General features: G+C 34.6%; 3 protein-coding genes across 3 annotated transcripts in view; all 3 read right to left on the bottom strand.

Annotated features, from left to right (window-relative positions):
• Positions 1 to 3555, bottom strand: part of LOC117108527 (neurotrypsin-like) — a 12001-nt gene extending 8446 nt beyond the window's left edge. Inside the window, exon 1 of the mRNA XM_033250567.1 lies at positions 3424 to 3555. Within this exon, the coding sequence (XP_033106458.1) occupies positions 3424 to 3502 (79 nt within the window). The 5' untranslated portion in view covers positions 3503 to 3555. The remainder of the gene's footprint in view (positions 1 to 3423) is intronic.
• LOC117108523 lies at positions 3279 to 8655 on the bottom strand. Its single transcript, XM_033250554.1, has 5 exons — positions 8507 to 8655; positions 7292 to 7663; positions 5401 to 6207; positions 5209 to 5296; positions 3279 to 4861 (listed from the first exon to the last, which is right to left on the bottom strand). Exons 1-5 carry the CDS (start codon positions 8577 to 8579, stop codon positions 4537 to 4539), a joined length of 1665 nt encoding a protein of 554 aa, XP_033106445.1. The 5' UTR covers positions 8580 to 8655; the 3' UTR covers positions 3279 to 4536.
• Positions 8656 to 9261: 606 nt separating this feature from the next.
• On the bottom strand, positions 9262 to 20349 carry LOC117108506. The gene is made up of 3 exons (XM_033250527.1): positions 20212 to 20349; positions 12382 to 15244; positions 9262 to 12219 (listed from the first exon to the last, which is right to left on the bottom strand). Exons 2-3 carry the CDS (start codon positions 15220 to 15222, stop codon positions 12178 to 12180), a joined length of 2883 nt encoding a protein of 960 aa, XP_033106418.1. The 5' UTR covers positions 15223 to 15244; positions 20212 to 20349; the 3' UTR covers positions 9262 to 12177.
• Positions 20350 to 24491: the final 4142 nt, after the last annotated feature.

Raw genomic sequence — 24491 nt, 5'->3', positions numbered from 1 at the left:
TATATATATATACTGGTATTCCATAATCAGTACATCTATCTAGTCTTCTATATAATTATCATCATTCTGCTCTGTAATTTACCGGCAATCCGCTAGTCAAACAATGAATTTATTGACCTATTTGTATATTGAAAAAAAAAATAGATTACAATCTTAATTTTTTTTTCTGTGTTGATACAGATGCACGCAATGCTTTATAAGTATATTAAATCTGTTACAAAGGGCTGAATGATGTTACATAGCAGTACAGTACGAGCGGTGAAAATCAAACAGACAAAGTACAGCCAATAGTTCAAGCGAACCCGTCCGTGTTACCCATTCACAATGTCGACGAGCTGGAATCAGTGAGTTACTTATGTAGCGTCTATAAAGGAAGTAGACGACTTAAATTATATCACACAAAATTATGCAATGCTTAAATTGCTTTATTCACGATGCTGTAAAACTTGATGTTATGGTCTTGTTTTTTTACCATTTTCCAATATACTAACTGTAGTCTGGTTGGCGACAAGTTGTATCTGTATGTTATTTAACGCCACCTACGCACTGTTGACTATGGAGACACTGTGTTGTTCGATTCTCTATAGCATTTGTTCTATATTCATATGAAACAGACGATTTTGTTTGTTAATGGATGCGTTGTTGACGATAACTAGAGGACGAAAAACAAGTCTAGCCAGGGTGTGCTATCACTCGTTTCGTGCTAATATTATATAATTCTGTAATACTAACATTTAAGAGCATTCAAGGGCAGCATCGAAACTTTTCTCAGTAAAATCAATAAACAAAATATTATAAACTACTTACTAAAATATGCTTTAATTTTATTACATCGTTAGGTCTACCATCGTGATCATGATCCTCATAATTTGGCCTATCATATAATCATGATCACGAATATCATCGCCATTTCTTTACGCATTCTCCTAGTGGTTCAGTAGGTTTAATTATTAGCCTTCCAATCAAGCGGGTTTTTTTTTCTTTGACGTTTAAGCCTACCAAGTACCCCTATGTTCATGAGCCTACAATGGGCGAAGTGCCTTTCCCAAGGACGAAAGCAAACTTTACAGAGAAGATTCGAACCACAAGGGTTTTGCCAACCAGTCGATCAGAGTTAGAACGATGATCCATGGTGGATCGAACAGAATTCATTATTGTTGCGGAAAACTCATTCATAACTGAAACTCACTGTAGATAGATACGTACTATTGTAGTATAGTAGGCCCTTCGATGCCGGCTCTTACGTATGAGGTGAGTTTTTAGGCACAATATAACACAGCAAAAAATAACATGATGCTTGGCATATTGCCAAAGAGTACGTTACATACAGGTATAAGTTTTTTTCTTTTATTTTATTTATTTATTTATTTTTTAATAAAAGGAAAGTTCAAACAAGATCGGCCTCACTTTGAAACCAGATGAATTTATTCAATACAATGAACAAAAACGGTTCTGATTGTATGACCAATTAGACTTGGCGGGAACGACAGTGAGGTTTTATGATAGACTGAACTCGTATTCAAACTCACAAAGAAGCCCAATATCAGTGGTCAAATTGGCTATTATCGTTAGTGCCTAAACTTAATCTACCAATTCCTTTCCGTATTAACTAAGTGTGAACTGGAGAATTGCACCTTATAAATGATAGAATAGACTGGTCCACTACTTGAGTTTAGATTTGCGATAAACTATTGAGTACTCCATACAGCAAACGCTCTCAAATAAATTGACACGAAAATATCAATTATTTCGAAATTATCTGGATGGGGTCGATTACACATACGCACCTTTCTTCACTTGGAATGGGACCTTGGATATGGGCTTGACCTTACTGGTGCCAGGATTCACCGCACACATAATACAGACTTGGTTCCATCATTAGTTCCGCTTATGTAGGCTTAGTGGATAGAATAGCACGCGAGTACACCATTCAAAAGATGTACAAAAAGATAACAATCCAGTTTTAGTGGTGAAGACAAATTGACGCAGTACTGTTTTGTGTACCTGATGTTAGGTTTTGTTTCACGTACTGTACACCGTGGGACACAGCATCTTACCACTACCTATGATATAATAGGCCTACAAGCCAAGCAGATACTACTGTAATGGTTAATATTCATTGATCATCACGTCAGATCGCACGCATTTGTTTGTATGCGTTCAGGGGCTGCAATACACGTCAAGTGACCAACTGCTTTTACGTTCCAGAAAAAGATTTTAGAGAACTCGAAACTAGAACAAGATGATGAATGAATGTTGGTAATCATAATGCTGATGCGGCGGATGTTTTTACTACTACTGCTGTTGCTGGTGATATGATGAGGACTATATATTACAAATTTGTTGTTGATGATGGTGCTTATGATGATGATGATGATGATGGTATGATGACGATAATGCTGATTACTGATGTGTTGCTGTTGTGATTAGAATAATAATGGAGGTGGGGATGATTATAGTTATGATAACAAAATAATTATAATAACAATCTTTCTAAATTCTTATAACCTTCATATTTTTTGCGTAATACTGTAAGGTTTTTTTGTTTTTTTTAAATTTTCTTAATAGTTTTCAACTGACTATACGATTAGTAAAACGCTTAATCTAAGTCATGAAAAGGTTTGGAATGAATAATGGAGGTGGGGATGATTATAGTTATGATAACAAAATAATTATAATAACAATCTTTCTAAATTCTTATAACCTTAATATTTTTCGCGTATTAAATACTGTAAGGGTTTTTTTTATATTTTTTTAAATAGTTTTCAACTGACTATACGGTTAGTAAAACGCTTAAACGTTTGGATTGAATGATTGTGATTATAGTTATTAAGCAAAGCGGTTGAAAGGCTCTAAAAAGTAAGTTTTTCCAAGTACAGGTACTGTAAAGCCAAAATTTTCGCGTTTAAAAAATTAGTTATCCCAATGTTGAAACTTATAAAGCTGATAAATTTAAACAAAATTGTTGATGACGATAAAATGAGGATAATTGTGAATGAGATGATGAAGATCATAATGATAAAGATGAAGAAGAAGATGATGATGTGGGTGGTGATTGTGAAGATGATGAATTTGGTATTGATGATGACGACGACGAAGATGGTGATGATGATTATATTATTGAGGCTGATTATGATGATAATAATGATGATTATGATGATGATGATGATATGATGATAATGAAAATGTTACAATAATAAAAAATTATTATACGTCGAAAGGGATGATAATGATAATAATCACTGATGAAAAAACAAATGAAGATGCTAAACACTTAATCAGAATAGTTGCACACTAAAGTTGTTATTACTTTTTTTCAAACTAATCTAATAAGCTCACATTTGCCATATTAGGCAATAATAATATGCAGACATACTGTACTAATAAAATATTAATGAAAATATTATTAAACATTAAACGTACCTAATGTGTTTACGACCGGGACTTTCAGTAAGTTTGCAAGTAAACAGTAAATCAGGCTGTAAATAATCGTCATATCCATTCTATAGAGCAGAATCGACCACACACTGACTACGCGACTTTTAGTTACTGAACTTCGTAGTAAATGTATGAGTACTGTACTGACCCAAATCTTTTATGTATTGGATTTGGATAGTAAATGGATTGATTGTGTGACAGAATTGTACTGTAACAATGAGACAAATAATATTCGATTTGTAAGTTTTAGTGTAAATTTTACGTACGTAAATTTCCAGGGTAGTAAATTGACTTAAAAAATACACAGTAAAAGTGTTAAATATATAAATTATTTTTTAAACATTAAAACTTAAGTCTTAAATAATGAAGTTGTCTGCACATTGCATGGTTGGCTGCCAAACTTCCATGAATTGCCTGGCATAAAATGTTAAAGTAATCAGTAAGAGGAAGTATTTAAATACAGCGGATTTGGATTGTAGCAAAACAGGACTATGTCAAGTTATCAATACGTAGCTACCAAATAACAACTCTTTTTATGAAATGGCCGCCAAATCAAATTAATCGCCTTAAAAAAATAATTAGGCCTATTGCCTATTTAAGGAACTGTTAATGATATAATATTTGAATAAAAGCTTATGGTTATATATAATTTTTTTTTTAATAGAATCCAGTACACCAGATTTGTGTTTGAGTTAAACTACATGAAATTACTAGTGTAACTTTCGTCTTAGTTATAATGTTTAAATTTCTGCGTCGACTATAATACCAACAAGGTACTCTAATTCCTCTGTCAATTCCACTGAATTTTACACCTAATATTTTTTTTTCATTATAAATTTCATGCATGAAATAATTTTAGTTCTCGACGCACTGCGAACAACAGGGTCGTAATACGCGTCTTAAGCATTATAAACGACAAGCCGAGATCTTTGAAAAAATACATAATAGAAGAAAGAGAAAATCATAAACCCTCTTGTGATTTTGGTTATATTGGCCAATATTTCCATTCTTCACTGCAACATTTGCTTCTCATAATGCTCTCACGAACGTTTGCTTCAAAAGGATCGTCTTAAGCATTTTAGTAACGACGTGTTTTTATCAACCAATATTAGCACCAATATTCACCGAAAAGTTTACACCGTTTTCTAGTTGTCCTGTTATCGCCTGGACTGTTTTGGGCTTACACGCTTGTTGTGACATTGATGGGGTAGCTGACGATGATGGTGATCGTTCAAGTTGGGAGGAAGATGTTGTTGACAAAGTTGATGATTTAATGAGAGTCCTTTTCTGTGCAGCGTCAGAGATAGTAGTTGTTTGAATTATATGTTCATCATATTTATCATACGCAGTCGATGATTGCATTTTGCCAGAGGTTAGTTCTGATTCCAAATCCTCTGTGTCAGGACGTCTGTCATTATTAAACCTAAAAATGCATACAAAGATTGATAATCAATGGACGGCAGGTGGCTGATTATAGATGTTTATAAAAGAAGGCTACATTAATTTCTAAAGCTATCATGATACGCCACCAACTCCAAATTGCATCGATATATGCTTTTGGGCAGACGAAATTAACGTTAACCTAACCTGTATTACCCAACATGATGATAGCTCCACCTATTACGTTTAAGAAGAGAAAGATACTACTACTAGGCCCTATCGGATGGAGATTTGGCAATAAGGTTTAATTTAATGTTCAGTGTGTTCTCCGAAAAATATCTAATAATTTTTCCTAATGGAATCGCAAGATAATAACCCTGTTAAGCTTACCTTCGTTTCTTGATAATAGATATTGCAATCAAAATCACCAAAATGGAGATCAATACACTAAGACCAATCAGAATGAAATTTTCCTTATCTATCAAAACAAAATTAAACACAAGTCTATTATTACGAATAATGCAACTCTAAAAAGATTAATATGTATGTGCACAATTTTATGAAAATTCAATATATGCATACCAATATAATTTGTATTTGCTTGTGAAGAATCTGAAGATCCATCCGTTATTACTGAATTCGTGTCTTTAGACGGCGTTCTACTATCTGCTGATAACTCGGTTGAGGTTTTACCGAATGAAGCTTCCTGGGCACCTTCTCCATTTTCTGTGGCATACTCACCTTGAGTCGATGTTGACGCAATAATATTGCTGTCTGTAGTCTTTGAGACTACCTGCCTATCTTCAGTAGACACAGCTTTAGTAAGAGATTCAATGCTCGTAACATTGTAACCGCGTTTCATAGTTTTAGTGCTTTGCGTGCCACCATTTGATGCTTCTGAGCCGTCTCCTTTAGTTGTTGTAGGCCTACCTTCATCGGTTGTTGAGGGTTCATTTTTTGCTGATGTGGTTATATCATCTCTTAGTGTATAATACCTTACTTCTATTGTTGGTCCTGAATTTACATCACTTGTAGTCATAGTCACATCATCATCTTCCTTTACGTCATCATCATCTATTATGCCACTAGTTGTTGTTTTTAAAGACTGAGTTGTGCTTTCTTTAATTTCTATAAACTTAGGCGTAGCCGTACTTTCTGTGTTGTTAGTTATTGCTGGTGATGTCAGAGTACTGTATTTTTCTGACGTAGTTGTGGAATTTATGCTTTTTGTTGACTTAATGTCAACGTAGACTAACTCTTCGTCTATTCTGCCATTTTCGGTTGGATCTACTCCGACATCTGTACCATTATTTAACTCTTCCTTCTCTTCTCCATTGTATTCTTCTGTACCATTATACGAAACATTAGTCTCATTTTTACCAGTATCATCTGAAAAACATAATTTAAATTATCCTCACGTTTTACATTTTTAAATACATAAATTGACAAAAAAATAATAATTCAAGTCAAATCAGATGTATAACAAATACAAGAAGAAAGTGGGTAAACAATGGCACAACCAATTAAATCAACATTCCGTGTCTTATAAAACCAGTTCAGGAAGGGTCGATCCCCTCCTTGGACACGCTTATCACCAGAAAGGCAGATAGCACATTGAAATTGACCGTGTATAGAAAGATAACCCATACAGATCAGTACTTGCAATTCACCTCTCATCACCCTCTCCATCAAAAAGTCGGATTCATAAAGTCTTTGCTAGATAGAAAGAATATATTGTGTCGGAGGATGTAGATAAAGCACAGTAACAGGGAAACATACGCATGGCACTCACCAATTGTGGTTACCCTCCCTTGTCCATCAAAAAAGCCTTCCAGGAGAAAGCATCTCCGAAGAATAAGCGATTGTATCAATTATCACAAATTTTTGCATTTTACAATACTACATTGACTTTTGACGTTCCATAGATCATTTCATTTATTTCGTCTTTGGAACACAACTAAGACAGATACATAAAAATGAACTATTAAGGGGTAGACACCCATGGTCAAAAACTTGAATTAAATCAACTATCTAGTGATTCTCTAAACCACTAAACGATAACATTTAAAAGTAGATAAAAAATATACAAATAAATCAAAAGAACAGAAAATATATACATGATTTTTTATAATTTTTAATATTATAAGCTCAACTCATCACGCCGACTACCGCGATTTTATCGAGCTTTAAAAGCAGTAGGAAAAGATGGGTTGCCAGTTTGCTAGGTTTGCGGTGAAACGGCACTAAAAATAAGTGAGTAACATCTTACTTTGTTTTTTGAAGTTCTTTTTTTTTTTTGTTGAGAATCAACTTAATTAAAAACATAAAAGTTCTGTCCATCTAAAGCCTACCTTTGTGTAAATGATACTTACAATTTTAGTCTTTGGCTTGCATTCAAATATTAATTATTATAGTTAAATCGTTGCTTATTAGTCTAAATAATGATAATAATAATAACATAATTATTGCTTACCTGGTGTGTCACAGTATATTCCTAACCAACCAAAAACGCAAGTGCATCTGTATTCTTTAGAATAGTTTGGGTCAGGCGTACAGGTGGCGCCATTTTCACATTTATCTTCGAGGCAGGGATCGACTACTCTTATTGCCGTTGAGCTACTATCATTGTAATATGATGTAGGCTTAGAGCTACTATTGGGGACACTTTCTTGTGAATCATAATCTGTTTCATACACAGAAGCTTCTTGTATTTCCCATGAAAAATACGATGATGATGACTGAAATGACTGCTGGTGATCAGGTGTTCCTTCGATGCTTCCACTGGTAGGAGGCCCTCCATAAAGCGACCAATCAAAATCATGTTTTAAAGAACTTCCTACGGTAGCTAGAATAATAATAATAATAATAATAATAATAATAATAATAATAATAATAATAATAATATTAATAATAATAATAATAATAATGTGTTAAACTTATAGATACAACAGATATACAGAAACTTTTGTTGATTAGCAATGCTTGATACAATTATTACATTTTCCTTTTCGAGCACTGTTATTATTATATATCTATTTGTTTATATAGTAGGCCTATATATATGATATATATAGGCCTATATACATACATACATACATACATACATATATATATATATATATATATATATATATATGTGTGTGTGTGTGTGTGTGTGTGTGTAATTAATTAGCTTTTAGTTGAAAATATGAGATTACCAGAAATAAACAATACCGTCTTTTTCAATTTCTTTAAAGTTAATATGTTTATATCCTGCTGTTTAAAAAAATTGCATCCTATGTTCATCCGAAATTCCAAAATTAACATCATGCTATGTGAGTAAATATTGCTGAACAGATTTTTATGACCATCATTTATGCCTACTACAAAATATATCAAAATGTAGTAAAACAGTATTTTAATATACGAATTACATCTTAATATGCGAATTATTTTATTCTAGATGATATACTATACTGTATGTTAGCACGATAGTCGTCAGGTTGGTAACTGACCTACCGTCACTAGTAGGGGCCTAGGCCTATGACATCATTGGCGTGTGGCACAGCACATATCGCGGCCCTGGGAACCGAGCAGAAACTTTTAGCCTAGGTCTAGCTGTTTATATTTGGTCGTCTTTGTTGTGTCGGCTGTATCTGGATTTGAATTTTGCAAAGCAATGTAAATTTAAAAAAAAAGTCAAACTAACCTGTAGTAGAGTTCTGGGAGGTGGCGCCAATGATGAATTTAACTAAAGCTAACCCCAAAGAAATGCAGAACATAGTTAACGTCTAAATAAGCTAAAAGTTGAGAACATTCGACACTGTGAGTTTGTATACTCACCTGCAGTGTGCAAAGACCAGCCAGCAATCCAATAAACACGGATCAAAAGAGCTGAAGAAAAGACGGTTTTGTTACAAGAGAACAAAAGGTTCTTGCTAAAGATGATATGAGCGTTCCGAGATCTTCGTTCGTCTCATGTACTCCAATGAGGATGTCACTCACCGGGGAAGCATTATTTGTGAAGGGAAATTGAATATCGATGTCTAAATTGTCGATATTAATGTTTTGTTATTAATACTATTATATTATATTATATTATAATTATTATTATTATTATTATTATTATTATTATTATTATTATTATCATAAATAAGTAAACAAAGTGTATACAGTTCATATCATCCATTTCATATACTGTATATCCATGTATATACTTTAACTACTAGATACAGGCTAATATCATGGCTATGGCTGTGTAAATCTTCTGTTTATCTTTTGTTTATCATTTGATTTTTGTTTGAGCGCTAGACCTATTAATGGATTAATCTGATGTTATATTAATTCAGTGGGCACAACGATGAAGAAAAGAGCAGCCAACAAACTGATCGTACATGATCTGTTGCATGGTGTATCAACCGCACATTGTCATTAGCAGCTAAAAGTAATCATATTACATGCGGCATTAAACTGATCGTTTATTTCAATAGTTTTCCTTTTGTGTTCATTTTACATTGTAACACACAGTTGATTACACAAACACTCAGATAAACTTAACAGCTGCAGTTAATTAAGAAAATATCAATCAATTTGTTTTAAGACAGCACATATGTGAAATTATATTTACTTATGTACACCTAACACACAATATGTCTTTACACGTAATACATATTGATCGCTCCTCCTCTCTCGTTTCTCTATTTCTATCCGTCTGCCGCCCCCCCCCCCCCCCTCTCCCTTGTAGGCCTATATAGTCAGAGTATATTAAAGTGTTGTTTGACAATTGTAACACTGTGTTCTATTCTTGGGCTGCTAACTAAAAAATAAATTTTCATTGGTTGTGTTGTGCTGTTGCGATTGTATCAATTATCACAGATTTTTTGTATTTTACAATACTGCATTGACTTTTGACGTTCCATAGATCATTTCTTTTTTCGTCTTTGGAACACAACCAAGAAAGATACATAAAAGTGAACTATTAAGTGGTAGACTCCATGATCAAAAACTTGAATTAAATCAACTATTAAGTGATTTTATAAACCACTTAAAGATAACATTTAAAAGTAGGTAAAAAATATACGAATAAATCAAAAGAACAGAAAGTATGTACATTAGTTAAAAAGCACATGCGAGAGACAATTACAAACTTTATGTCAACATTCAGCAAGCTGTGTTTAAGTGAAAAAAATGAAATATAAATGGGAAAGAACAATACAAGAGAATCTTCAATATTATAAGGTGTTCGTTGAAAAGCATTAAAAATATGATAATGGGCAGCGTTAGTTCTGTAATTAAGGTGATCAGTGTGGCACAAATTCTGAGAGATACATTCAATAATATATGTTTATTTTCTTATATAAAGCCTTAGCAATGAATATAATCCCTAAAAACTTAAATCTATTGAAAAGGCCAAAAAGATTCAGACGTTGAAGTCGGGTTTCATATAATAGGCCTATGGATAAAATATAAAAATTAAAATTATCTTTGGGGAACACACGATCTAGGGACCCCACACATCACGAAGGTACTCCATATTTCAATATTGGGCGAACTAGAGATACATAAAATTTAATAATTAATTTTGGATTAGACATCCAATCGTTCATATGATAAAACCTGAAGATCATTTCCAATTCTACTAACATGCAGGCCCCAATCTGACCCAGAAAATAATTATTTTTACGTCTAGTAATTCACATTTTTCTTTTTTTACTTTACTCCAATCAAGGATAAAATCGAATAATTTTGAAGCACAGAAATATCATTAGCATATTTAATTGTACTGTAAAGTAGGGTATCGTCTGCATACATTTTAACACAAGAGGATAATGAAGCGACGAGGTCGATTACAATATCATATTATAAGAGTATTTTCCCAAAACCGAGCCCTGTGGCACTCCAGATAGCACAGGACACGCAGGGGAAGAGCCCGACCCCCTGAACACAACCTTCTGCGTACGATCCAACAAAAAGGATGAAACCCATTGTAGCGTGGAGCCACTTACACCATGGCCACGAAGTTTTCTGTGAATTGGGTGAGAGACCCGGTCAAACGCTTTATGATTCAGTCACGGATTATAGCGTCGACTCGTGGAGGGCGCGTATATCGAGTGTAGTACTCTAATCACAATTTCCCATAAAACTGTGGTGCAAGAACGACCATTTACAAATCCATGTTGATTGGATAACCCAAGACCATTGGTTGCATAAATAATGTAATACGTGAGTGTATTATATTCTCAAGAGGTTTTCCGACAGTTGAGCATTAAGAAATTGGCCTAAAATTATCTATGCAAATTATCTATCACTTGATTTAGAAACTGAACCACATTTGCATTTTGGAAGCCTTCCACGATAGAGAGAGGTCCAACAGTTTTGCCAGGGGCTCATTAATGTTGGCTGCAGTAGGCCCTATAAGCTGTTATGCCGTCGGGTCCAGGGGCCTTTCAAAACTTGAGCCCGTTGATAAGCTGTAGTGGAGGTCACCCTACTTAAAGAATACAAAATTATAATTACATTTAATAAAATTCTTCTCATGGGGTTCGGAGCCATGTTCGTTGTTTGAGAAACAAGATATTAAATGCATTCAATACGTTGGGTTCATTTAGAACGGAAACATTTATCCGACAAGCAGAAGGCTTATTTTATTTTTATCTGACGTGTGCCCAGTAACGCTCCCTACTCAGTAATAGTTCCGTTAGGAGTAAAGTAACGTCCCTGCCCGGCCCAGGATGTATAGTTGATTTAGGTTGGGGTATGCGGGTCATAAGGACCTTAGTGGAGTAACCTCCCTACCGAAGTTAGGTGGGGTATGTGGGTAATCATGTGACGTCTCTACCATTTAATGTACAGTTACCTTAGTACTATAAATTCTTCACTTGTTTTTTTGTCATGTATTTATGTTGTGTGGCCCATTGATGGCACATGCAGCACAACAAACAAATATTGAATTGATATTATAACGTGGGTGTGATTTTTGAAGTTCATCTTCTCATCGAGAAGAAGCCCCCGACTTTAGTTTGCACAAAAGTAAACTTAAAATGAAGCCTATGTCGAATAGAAGCCTATTTTTGTTTTGACTTAAATGATTTTTCAATGAATTCTTCTTCTGCATGTTTTTGTGATATTTCTATAATATTGAAAACAATAAAAACGCTATACATTCTTTAATTAATTACACACTGAACATAATAATATTTTACGATGTATTAATCGAGAACAGTTTATAAAAATGTCATTAATAAGCTGAATTTAAAGAACAAATTTCAATTGACTTTGTTGTGTATATGATTGAATAAATTAACACTTTGCAATATGTTTAGATTTAGCATTTTACAGTACTGCACTGGTTTGGCATTCCGCAGTTGGGTGGTAAAACGCTCAGACCTGGTCATTCATCGCTCTGTAACACATGAAACTTAACTGTAAAGAAAATACAATATTTGGTTATTGATGAGGATTACTAATAGATACTGAAATACATATAGGCCTAAATATTGCGATGCCTGATGATAAGTGATTATTGTTTTTGATAACACCTTTTCCAAGTTTTGAGAACGTCAACTATTGTAAATTACATCATACCTTCGGGTTAAGTATAACTTTGTGGTACTGATCTGGTCTGTAGCCATCTAATATAGAATCATTGTTATCAGGTACTATGAGGTTTACCAAACACGTTGTAGTATCTAATGAACTACATCTCTCACACACAGGACCGCAAATATACTGCTCCTGAAAGTTGTCTGTGTTGAAATCCCGATATATTATCTCCTTAACAAAAGTTATCATTTCTCGTAGAACACGTATAACTTGAGTTGGGTCTTCATTATTTATAGAAACTTTTATAAAGTCTCTGTCGTGTAAGTTCACGCTTCCAGAGAATACATGTGTGTTGATGAGGAAAAGACATGAATAAGTTGTTCTAAATCGTGCTGCGTTGTAGTAGATTTTATCCCATGTATATACTTCACAGCATTTAGCAATAAGACGCAGAAATATAAATTCTGGAAGATATCCAGGTAGGTCGAAATAAAAAACATCTTGCATATCATCATTGATGTTCCAGAGGTTTGAGATCAAATTAATCTTTGGTAGCCTACACGAGAGAAAAAAGGTGCCAACTTGGTCGACTTGATCAGTAACACTGAGCGGAAAAAGTAGGTGTGTTCCTACTAAGAAACGAATTATGTAAGGATAGAGTTTCCAAATTCCCTTTACTTCACAAATGTGCTCGAGTAATCTACTGTCAACAATTCCTGTGTCTTCCAATTTCTGCCAGAGGCTAGCTACTTTTCGATCTCTTTTATGACATTCAGGTACGTTCACTAATATTGTGAGAATGTCTACCAACATTTGAGGGTCGCATATGACGTAATGTCGAAGCAATTCATCACGTTCAATGTAAATGACGTCACCAGACCTATCAAAGTAATTCAAAAATTGAATCAATTCATTCTGTGATATGACATCACCTGTCGATTTTACTTCCTCTAAAATATCTTGTAAACTCGTAATTATGCGTTTTTGTAAGCGAAACTTTTTCAATGACTTATTGAATAGTAAATATTTTATTAAAAATCGTTCATTAAAAAATGTTAATTTTCGTATTTCACTACAGATAACTTCACGTAAGATGTCAAGTTCTTGGTCAGCTTGTAAAGTATTTTCAGTAAAAAAGAAAAGACTTCCGGATGGGTGAAACACAAGAAATTCGGAAAAGCGTTTGTACAGGGAGCTATGTGCAAGTCTTACGAAATTCAAAAGAGCAACCTTGTCGTTAACACTTTTCCGTCTAGTTCCTACAAGTATAACCACAATATTTTCAGCTTCTGCATGCATTGCAACTGATTGCAGCCAGAATTGCAACCGCTTAATTTGCTTTACAGGATTGAGAGCCGCTTCAATAGCGTTGAAAAGAATTAGATATACCCCCTGCTTTGACATGAAGAGATGATGGGTGTTATAGTATATTTCTTGTCCAGCAAAGTCCCATATACTAAATATGGCGTCCAAATACGATTCATTACGCATAGTTGCTTCTATTGATTTTCTGACATGTTCTAAAGGTATTGTTGATGTATTCTTCACTTTTGTGTATGCAAACCACTCATAGAGGATATATGCAGTAATAGGGGCGAGAAAGAGAAATAAATTGAAGAAATATCGTGGAAGAGAGTATTGAATATCGCTTCTTGTTGAGGTTTTTAAATCTGCGAGTTCCCATCCACAAACATGGCCTATGCATATGCCCGCTAAAAAACCAATGCATTTCTTGATAATATATATTTGGGGAATATACCCGTAAACAACAAACTTTTTACCCACTGTGACTCCAAATGTAGTAAAAGATGCGATCACCGCAATGCACAAGGATGAAAGTATTTCTAGATAATACCGCCGTCCGATACAGGCCACGACTGTAACGGACACAATAGTAGTCCCTAATGTAAGAATGCAATTTTTCGGTCTCATTGACATTATTTTACCCTGAACATACATGTGGATTATCGTAGTAGTAACTGCAAACAAGCATATCTTTATTGTAAAATATGCTTTGCTGCAGGTGACAAATAAACTTTCTGTTGCATTTTCGATGTTCTGCTTGGGATGCACCATGAAACAGAATGCAATACAGATGCCAGTCCTACAACCTGTGCCAAGAAGTACACCGGTTAAAAATGCAACTAGACTATACATGGAAATGATTGTAGCTGTAGACATGTCATTCCAAAAGTCAAACTTAAAATCTGTAGTGTACTCGTCTATACTCATTGCACTATCTATGAGTACCGCTGCTACAATATACGCAGAACCAAACCGGTAAGCACCATTAACTTTGATCATAAGCATCAAGGAAGAAATATAAATCCATACAACCAGTCCAAAGCCGAATTTAAACCCACCAAATAGAAACGTAATTAAGATGGGAATAATATATATAATTTTGTAAAACATATTTTGAAATAGATGTCCTACGGACACCTTATAAATTCTAGGTGTGCTTCCTGTTCTCTTGGTTTCAGTTTCTTTTTGTTTTCTCAAATGAGACACTGCCCACCAGGCTGCTGATTTTTCATGTTCATTGTCGTTTAGTGGGGTATGGCGTACCTCATGCCACTTACTGTTAACATCACTAATGTTCGCTTTCGCATACTTTGTTTCGATCCCTATTGTGCTTGGCTCATCTTGTCGAAAATTCATTCCCTGTAAACGCCTGCAAGTTGACGTCTTTCCCGCAGCGTGGTCTCCTAGAATAAGGACCTTGGTTCGGTTAAACGGAAGTGTTCCTCTTTTTTGGGCTTCTTTGTAAGCTTCATGCATCACTGTGTCGTCTGCAAGGGTACATTTGTTTAAACTAGGTCCATACGTCGAGAGGAAAAATTCTCTTAAAACACGTACATACATTTCTTTCATAGATTCCATATTTTATCGGCTGTAAATATATCTGTTAAAAAATAATAAAAGTCATTGATCAAGAAATACATAAAAACAGCCAAATAAATTTCTTCAAATCGGCCCACATAGGCACAGGAACGAATGCACAGGTTCAATTATTCTTCTATTTCAATTCACGACTATCTATGTACAAACCAACAGTACGCTTGATATTAAGTTTAAAGATGTACCAGTATACACATAATTATTACAAAAAGGTTATAAGAAAATTTGCAGCCCTCCAGTAAAAAATAAAAACAGGTTTGGGTGTAAAAAGTATTGATATATATATATACTGTCTCTTATACACATCTAGATGTGTATATTTTAAGAGGGTAAACCTTGAATTTTGAAGAACTTAAAAGTCATTAAAGAGACACATCAGAGCAGTAAACCAGAATGTTCTCCCCTGATATAGGCATACTGCATGCGTTACTACGTATAAACCAATCTTGTCAATTTTGACCCTTAACTATAGTTTCTTTTTCTTTTCATTTTGTGTACTTTCATATAGGATTCTAATCCATACCAACATGCACCCTCTTTCATTTTAAGTCGTAACTTCATTCATGCTAAATCCCATCCAATAGAAACCTCAATATTAAAGAAAGAAAAAAATTTGTTGTTTTGATTACAATTCTGCTGATTTCATATATTAAATGTACAGGTCTTCCTTCAATTAAAGACCACTTTTAGGACTCAGGTTTACATGGCTCTTAGCAGCTTTGGTATGTAATTATAATAATAAAAATAAAAGACAGTTGTTCATTTTGGAACTGTGGATTATCTGGAGCAAAGATCCGTCGCCTTGAGAGGGTCCAAAAGTGCGCATTTCCCATTATTCTGGCACCCTGACCGCAGGTCCTTTGCAGAAAGTTTGCCCAGAAATCAGTTATTAATCACAGGTTTTGTCACTGGTTCCAAACCTCCAATAATCTCATCAACGCGTCTCCGCAATCCCAGAAAATTCGAAACCGTTATTCCTGAACAGAAAGGTTAAAAATAGCCCTACCTTTTCTCACCAAACTTCTTAGTCAAATAAATTAATCTATTCCCAGGTGTCCTTTCTGCGAGTGTTGACTTGTGCTCCGGGGGCGGGTGGTGTTTTGGGCGCGACTGTGCCTGCGGCATGCGGGCGGCTGTGCCCTCGGTCGGTTTGATATTTGTTTAAATTTCTTTTGTTTGTTTTTTAATATATGCTCTGTCTTTTTTTTTATTTTATTTTTTAAATCGGAAATTTTAATGTTTGTGCATATCTAATAATATCTTAATAACCTTAATTAATCACAAATTTTTAAAATAATAATTGTAACTAATTAAAATAATAACAATCTTGACAATAATAATGATATTGATTTATTGTAAATTTAATTAAGGTACACTTTGTAAATTGAATACCCAATTCAGTCACTGGCTGCTAAGGATTTGATATTGTAGTTGTGTTGTTTGTTTTTGTGAATAAAAGATACCGAGATATATATATCATTGTAGGAAAACATGCCAAAAACAATGTTTACGTTTTCGGATAGTGTCCCTTGAGGGGTAGGTTGCAAGTCAACTCGGCCCTTCGCCAACTCGGACCACACTGACTCGGCCACTGCCAACTCGGCACTAACCGACTCGGCCCATGGACCAACTCGGCCCTAGTCAACTCGGCCCTTAACTGTGACTAGGCCTATAGCCAACTCGGCCATTGTCAACTCAGCCCTTAACCGACTCGGCCTTTATCCAACTCGGCCCTTAACTACCGGTAACTTTTGGCCCATAAACCAATTCGGCCCATACACCGACTCGGCCCATATATTCCAGCTCGGCCCTTAACCAACTCGTCTCATTACAGGGGCGTCAGAAGCTATCATTGGTCCGGCTAAATATACATAATCATCATTGCATTAACATGACTTCTTTTCATTAGTTTTGTCTTTGTCTATAGTTCATTATCTACCGTATTCTATTATATCAATCATTCATACTTGTACTAAATATATCATTTAACCATTCATGCATAGTTACCAACATGAGAGATTTGAGATGCGTGAGTGACTATACCAGTTGGCTGGTGGTCCAAGTGGCAGGGGAACCACCCCCACCCCCGCTGCTCCAACATCTGAGCATTTTAAGCTGTGTTAAAACGATTTCAGGGAGTGTTTGTTGATAACACAGGTACATAAGCAAAAATATTATTAATAAAGCCAATTTGAGTTTCAATGTTTAATTGAGCACCCGAAACATATCATTACTGAAATAAGTTAGTGAAATAAGTAGGGCCTTCAAGGAAATACTGTATTCTCTCATGACTCAAGTTACTGTATCACCGTTTTTATAGTTTTAATACAACCAATTTATTTTAATTTTAAATACACTTTCCCCTGATAAGATAGTATAATATACCGTATACTCCAATTATCGAAATGCACGCCATCGTACCGGGGTTCAATATTTCGACATTAATTACCGGTATGCTATCAGGAATGATGAGTATTGGCTAGTGATGGAGTATTCGGTACGTTAACACATCAGGTAGAGTAAATAATCACTCCTATGATATTTCCTGAGGCAAACACACATCTTAATAGCATTTGTAGTAACTTCCATCTGGCTAGATAATCTGGAAGTCGTGTGTTCGATTCCCACACGAACCATTTTCCCTATTTGCTACCGTAGTAATTGGTGAAATCTAATTTGAATATTTGTATACCCTATTTTAAACATTTTAAAAAATAAATCGGACAATATTCATTCATAATAATTATTTTGAATATTGAATAAGAACATTCCATTTCCCTAGGCAAATTCACATCTTAATAGCATTTGTTTTGATTTTCCTTTGGGGTGGGGGGCTTAAACCTATAATAAAACCTACTTGTAAAATAATAAGTGATGTTATAGACTGTTACTATATTTTTAGCAGTTTATATTGCTCGTCAAATAAGTAATTCCTTGCTAAACAAGAAAAGTAAGGGGCTTAAACCTATAATAAAACCTACTTGTAAAATAATAAGTGATGTTATAGACTGTTACTATATATATAAGTAATTCCTTGCTAAACAAGAAAAGTAAGAAGAATAGGAAGAAGATGGAAAGGGAGACGAAGGAGAAGAATAACTTTATGATGAATTTAATTATGTTTGCTGATACTTTCTTTGCTTTATTGCTCAGTCACTATTAAAAAAAAAAAACTCATCAAAATATTTGAAATCCTATTCTGTCGTTTATTAAGGAATGCTTTTGTCAGTATACATTTCGCTTTATTTTTGTTTTATTTTACATAATAAAAGCTTTTAACTACAACCTCCCAACTCTTAGACAGTTCATTGCCTAAAGTCAGAACAAACCCACCCCCTGTAAAGTAATAACGTTTCAGACAGAATTTATGTGACGTATATACCGTATATTCCGGTGTATAAGCCGCACCTGTGTATAAGCCGCCACCCTCCCTAATTAGCGCGAAATATCACTATTTTTGTGTCACCTGTGTATAAGCCGCACCTATTTTTAAGTTCCAAACCGTTCCTATAATGTTAGATTTTTAATTATTTTCAAACATTGACATTATTTACAAAAGTTCACATAAAGAAATTTCATCTTTTTCGGCCAATTATTAAAGAACAAACAACTGGAAATGCGTGTAAACTTCTGGCTACCGCAATGAAACAACGTATTCTTGCACTAGGCAGCTAGCTCTAGGGAAATCCCCATTTCTTGCTAGACGGTCGTGCTATGTAAAATTTTAAAACATCAATTTAGTTTAAGTTAAGTAAAATCTAATAAAATAAAATACTTATTGAGTATATTTATCTATTTTACACAATCATTCTATTATTATGGTGACTAATAACGTTCGGTATTAGGCTAAAAATACTGGTAATTCTAGGCCTACGTTAATTCATTAGGCTACTACTCACAGCCCACTGTGCGAAGCATGCACCATCATCGCGCACCACGTTTTATAAACAAAAATTGCAGAAATATCGCGTGATACAAAGTTTACGCATGCACAGATGACGTATATGCCTTTCTTCAATTAATTTCCATTAAAATAATTATTATCAAGAAAACTCGTGTTTTATAGCATAAATTAATTTCACAAGTTTATATTCTAAAATTATAACGGTATCAATATTCTCTCTATATATAACGATACAAGCCACCGGGAACCAGACGTCGAACAGCAAGTTTCACCAGCCCCCACGTGTGTTTTGTTGCGACATCGAAAATGAAGCTGCTCACGTGAGCTCAAGGACCGAAAACTCCCGAAAAGTAGTTTGTTATTGTTTTGAGCGAAGCGGTTTCGAAGAGAAACAGCTTGTTTCAAAATTGAAAAATTATGAAAATAATTATTTAGACAAACCAAACCATTGCTTGAATGTCGTAGAAAATGTAGTAGGAATCTTAGTACAGCACTGTAGTGAGTATAATTATAAATACTACGCCTTTAAACCGGTCCTACCCTAGGCTAATTATTTGGGCTAGCATGGGCCCAAGCTAGACAGACGGCGGCTGAACTTTTTGGGAGTAGGTTAATGACCGGTGTATAGGCCGCACCCCAAAAAGACCAAAAAACCACTAACATTATTTGAACGACTTGGCCCTAGTACTCCTATAATAATTTTTACTATTTGTATTGTACAATATCATATTTATAATTGTTTTAGGTATAGCCTTGAATGTTGTTTATCGTATTATAGCAGGATCATATTGTAATACAGCTGTAAATTGGTTATTCAAATAAATCATTGGTATAGTTAAAGACGGTGTGTACCACTAACTAAGTCTTGCTGCACGAGAGTCTAAATTTAGTTTCCACCATCATGTAGTAGATTAAAGTATAGTACCGGTAACATATTTAAAAAAAATAGGTCATTGTCACACGTAATTGCGCAATGCAGTGTCTACCATTAAACGTTTACACATTTGTTTAGACCTACCAATGTGTAATAATGCACTGATCATAAACTTACATAAATATAAACTTACCGGAGAATCCGTTAGTTGTCGGTGACTTCATTCATGCCGTATAGGCCTAATGTTTATTACAGGGCTGATCATTTACACCTAAATAGATCATCTTGATAGTTTAAATTAAATACAAAATAAGCACGGTGATTGTGGTTGCTGGTAATTCCCAAATAGGCGCAGTAACACGAAAATACCCATTTCTATAAATGGGATGATTAGCGAGTTTATATAGTGTATTTAATTCTCTTATATCAAACAATTCAACCATGTGTATGTCAGTTCAGTGATATGTAAAAAAGCTCTATTCAAGTCTAAGAATAATTTCCCAGTGTTACACATTTTGAAATAAATTAGGAAATGAAAAAACAAACATCATTGTCCCACACGATCAAATGTTATATGACATAGATGTGATATGCCCGGGTGTAGTAACGTCATCATGCCCCAGAGGGACACAAGCCCATGAGAATTCATCACATTAATTTGTTACACTTTAGTGTGTACAGACCATTTAAGGAAGGCCGCACAACAATCACATGTAGGGGCCTATGTTTATTTAGGTGTACTGATCACTGAAGCTAGTATTAATTTCTGGGTCGTATGAGAATTACTAGATGCAATGGTGGCGGATTTGCCCAACGGGGGTCCGTTAAGCCCGACGTGGGTTGGCACCAATATTCCAGACATTGAGCCAAAGGCCGTTCAGAACCCTTCAAAATAGTCCAGGGAGCAAATCCTCCGACAATTAAGGACTTGAAAGGTTATTTCATCGATAGTTTCATAAAGTGAAAAACTACATCGATTTTCTATCCGACAACTGGGGCGGATGCACGATTTGGCGGTAGGGGGTGCGTGAGGGTCCACCTCACTGCCCCCACCATGGTTGGGGCTGAGAGAATAGAACATTTTGAGAATAGGGACCTCTCAGGCGCGGATCCAGAGTTTTAGCTGGGCTTCTATAGAATCGCTCACCCTATCGGCGACAGTCGTGCCAGTTGTGGTTCACAGACGAATCAGGATGCCTTTCCGATTGCTCAGGGGAGCTAGAAACACCCTGATTCGTCTGCGTCTGCAACGCAATCGGAAAAGTTGAACCAGGTTCAACTTCTCGACTATCGCCGATAGGGTGAGCGATTATATGGAAACCGAGCTTTACCCTGACTATCGCACATAATGGGGTCCCTCAGTGGGCGGGGTCATGGGAAGAGAACGTAATGTTTGCAGGCCTTTTGATATGAGTGTCAACCGAGGCCCGTATCCCGAGTTCGTCGTCACATTTTCAATGCACACAATCGGATAACAGTAATTATCTATAATTTATATAATCAATACATTCTCGACTGCCATGAAATTTTTCATATATCTAAAAAATTAGGTTATATGTATGCTCGGAAGTGGAAAGTTTAACCTAAATGTTTGATATACGTTTCATGTTGTTTGTTGAATGGTCTTTAATGATATTATATTCTAATATGACCAGAAAAATAAGGAAGAACACTTTGTCACCTTCAAAGTTCAGACCCATATACATTTATATTTCCTTAGGCCTAAATCATAAGGAGGTCCGCTCTATATCCAAATTTCAGGAAATTATACGTTTTATGCATTTCCCGACGTGGAAATTTTGTTTTATGTTGTTTGTTGAATGGTCTTCTTTAAAAATATTAGTCTAATATGACCACAACATAAAGAAGTTCATTCTTTAAATGTTTAATAGGCCTAGATAGTACAGAGAATGCATGCGCCGACGTGGAAGGATTAACCTAATAATCTTGTTAATAATGCGGTTCTAAAATTAGTCTTATGACCATAACTTTTAAGTTGTAACTTCAGGAAAAATAATAAATTTTATTGTACCGCCACCAGCTGGGAAAGTAATTAAAATATGCATAAATGTCTTCTGTGATTGGTTGATTGTCAACATTTCAATGCTTAGTGGATGGACGGTCGGATATAATGCGTAACTCTCATAATAATTTCATATTTCGAAAAATTGTTTGGAGTATATATGATCACGTTCCATATAGATTACATCCACAGGGTGCCCCTAAGCCAAAATTTTAAAATTGAATAAATTGCGTTTTTCCGAATCACGACAGACTGAGTAGATTAGGCCTACTGGTTAAAATGTAAACATTTTATTTTTTTTTATTTTTAAATCACAGATAATCACAAATTTATATTTAGTACATTCTCGACTGTCTTGGAAATGTGGACCTTATCAAATTTGGTTGGGTGCGTTATACACACTCTTCGTAAAACCCCACCTACGGTACTTCATATACGGGTCTGGAAACTTTACATTTTACCTGCCAATTAATACAGTATTATACACTTATTAGATATCTTCTCAATTTCTCAGTGTTTTTTTTTTTTCTTTCTTTTTTATTATTTTTCCACTTCCAACACTGTATAATTTGAAATTTACATACCATTCACGTCGTTGCTCTTCTTCAGAATCTGTGTTCATTTTCAGTCTCTCAGTGTTCGGTGGTCATTTTTGACTTTCTTTTTAGATGTACCGTACTGTATCTAAGTGTGTTCGAAAGTTTTAAGCTCAGGTCTACAATTAGGCTACCAAATCCATTAAAAACTTGTTTTCTTTATTTTTTTTAATATATTTAATTTTTTTAACGAACAGCATTCGTTAAAATAATGAAATAATAATTCATTAATCAAAAATTACCGGTAATAATTAAAATAATATGTTTTCGCTTTGGTGTAATTTTGGAATAACAAAATATAAAAAAATTATATAGGCCTATGCCTTTCAATAAGGTTATATGAATCAACGCACATGCATAGCCTATCCTCCGGCCCTGTGATTGATTTTGTATTAACCATATAGTACATTGTGACATAAATCATAATAATAATAATAATAATAATAAAAGAACTCAACAGTGTACCGTACGTTATCGCGCAGCCGATTTAATTACAGCCCCTCTTTGATTAATACTTAAACAAAGCAAAAAGTTTATTTCGTCTATATATATTTTAATAAATTATATTTACTGTCAGTCTGCAAATACAAAGTAAGAAATAGTTGTTAAATTAAAGTTTATTAAAATTCCACTGTGTAAGCTAAGGCTTCGCTCTATGCTGGCATCATATAAAATAGGCCTATATAAATAAATATAGGCCTATATCGTACGTTCCCTTTTAATGTTAAATTTACCTTTCAATGGTAACAGCCAATCGTAGGCCTATACACAAAACCCCCCGAAATTTCAAATTATTTAAAAGGTTTAATAATCATGCTAATTAAATTCAGATTGTGTTGTTTGATACACCTTTTCATGTCTAAGTTTTTAGACTCACGTACGCAGTGATCGATGATACTGTATCCTCATTAGCACTTGGCTAGTCTTCGTTTTGTGTACATATTGTAAAACGTTCTAAAAGAAGACGAAATAATTGTTTGGCGATAATGGGCACACACAAGTGACTGGAAGCGCAGTGCTGCTAAAAGTTGTAACACCGCGCAGGATAACCCCAGAATTGTAACAGGGTGATATATGTATAGTTGGCGACAAAAAAAAAAAAAAAAAAAAAAAAAAAAAAAACCCCAAAAATGGGAAATATACTAACCATTTCCTATTCCGACGACCAAAGGACCCTGGTGCCAATGCACCAAACAAGTCTTGTATTAACTTTCACGATGAAATAAATAACACGGATATGATTCAACATTATTTCTGCACTGTTGTTAATGAAAAATAATGAACCAGCCTCCATCCACCTACCTTTGTTCACGAATCTTTCTCTTGGAATCTTTCTTTTTTTTTCGATTAAAATGTTAAACTATATAAATATTAGATGAGTCACTGTCAATAAAACTATTCGCGGAAGATGAGTATTCAAAATATCGTGACTAATAGAGACTAATCAGAAGGCAACGACGTTTTCCGCATTGACAATTAATTTTACGTTGATTATTTATGTACAATTCTTATTTATTTAAATGCACACATTTACATCTGCTAAAAAGTTACCAACAACGATGGAGTGACTCTGTACACATCTAAATAGCTGTGGGGAAAAAATATCAACCTGCTGCTTTTTGTTTGAATAGTGATCGTATATCAGAACGATAACATGCAGCAACATACTTGGTCAACTTATGAAAATTCAGAACTTTTGTTGATTGCCCATAGATCAAACTTGGGAGCGTAATGAAACAACTATAATATTGAAAACCAACAAATTAATACAAAATCGGTGTACGAATTTCAGTGGTCAGTTGTTATCGAATTTTATTATATGTTGACATGCATTTGTGAGTAGTGTGTAATAGA

The sequence above is a fragment of the Anneissia japonica genome, unplaced genomic scaffold (genome assembly GCF_011630105.1).
Source record: "Anneissia japonica isolate Jap-2015-1 unplaced genomic scaffold, ASM1163010v1 scaffold287819_len434453_cov191, whole genome shotgun sequence".
NCBI classification, from domain to species: domain Eukaryota; kingdom Metazoa; phylum Echinodermata; class Crinoidea; order Comatulida; family Comatulidae; genus Anneissia; species Anneissia japonica.
This window is presented reverse-complemented; position numbering and strand designations above follow the sequence as displayed.

Bases quoted from the DNA above. Each gene is read 5' to 3' on its own strand.
- LOC117108523 (XM_033250554.1), bottom strand. From the start codon at position 8,579: ATGTTCTGCATTTCTTTGGGGTTAGCTTTAGTTAAATTCATCATTGGC. The intron at 6,208-7,291 runs GTAAGCAATAAT...TATGTTTTTCAG, and splicing joins AATATACTGTGACACACCAG to ATGATACTGGTAAAAATGAG. The intron at 5,297-5,400 runs GTATGCATATAT...TTGTTTTGATAG, and splicing joins AGCAAATACAAATTATATTG to ATAAGGAAAATTTCATTCTG.
- LOC117108506 (XM_033250527.1), bottom strand. From the start codon at position 15,222: ATGGAATCTATGAAAGAAATGTATGTACGTGTTTTAAGAGAATTTTTC. The intron at 12,220-12,381 runs GTATGATGTAAT...TTTTCTTTACAG, and splicing joins AAGTTATACTTAACCCGAAG to TTAAGTTTCATGTGTTACAG.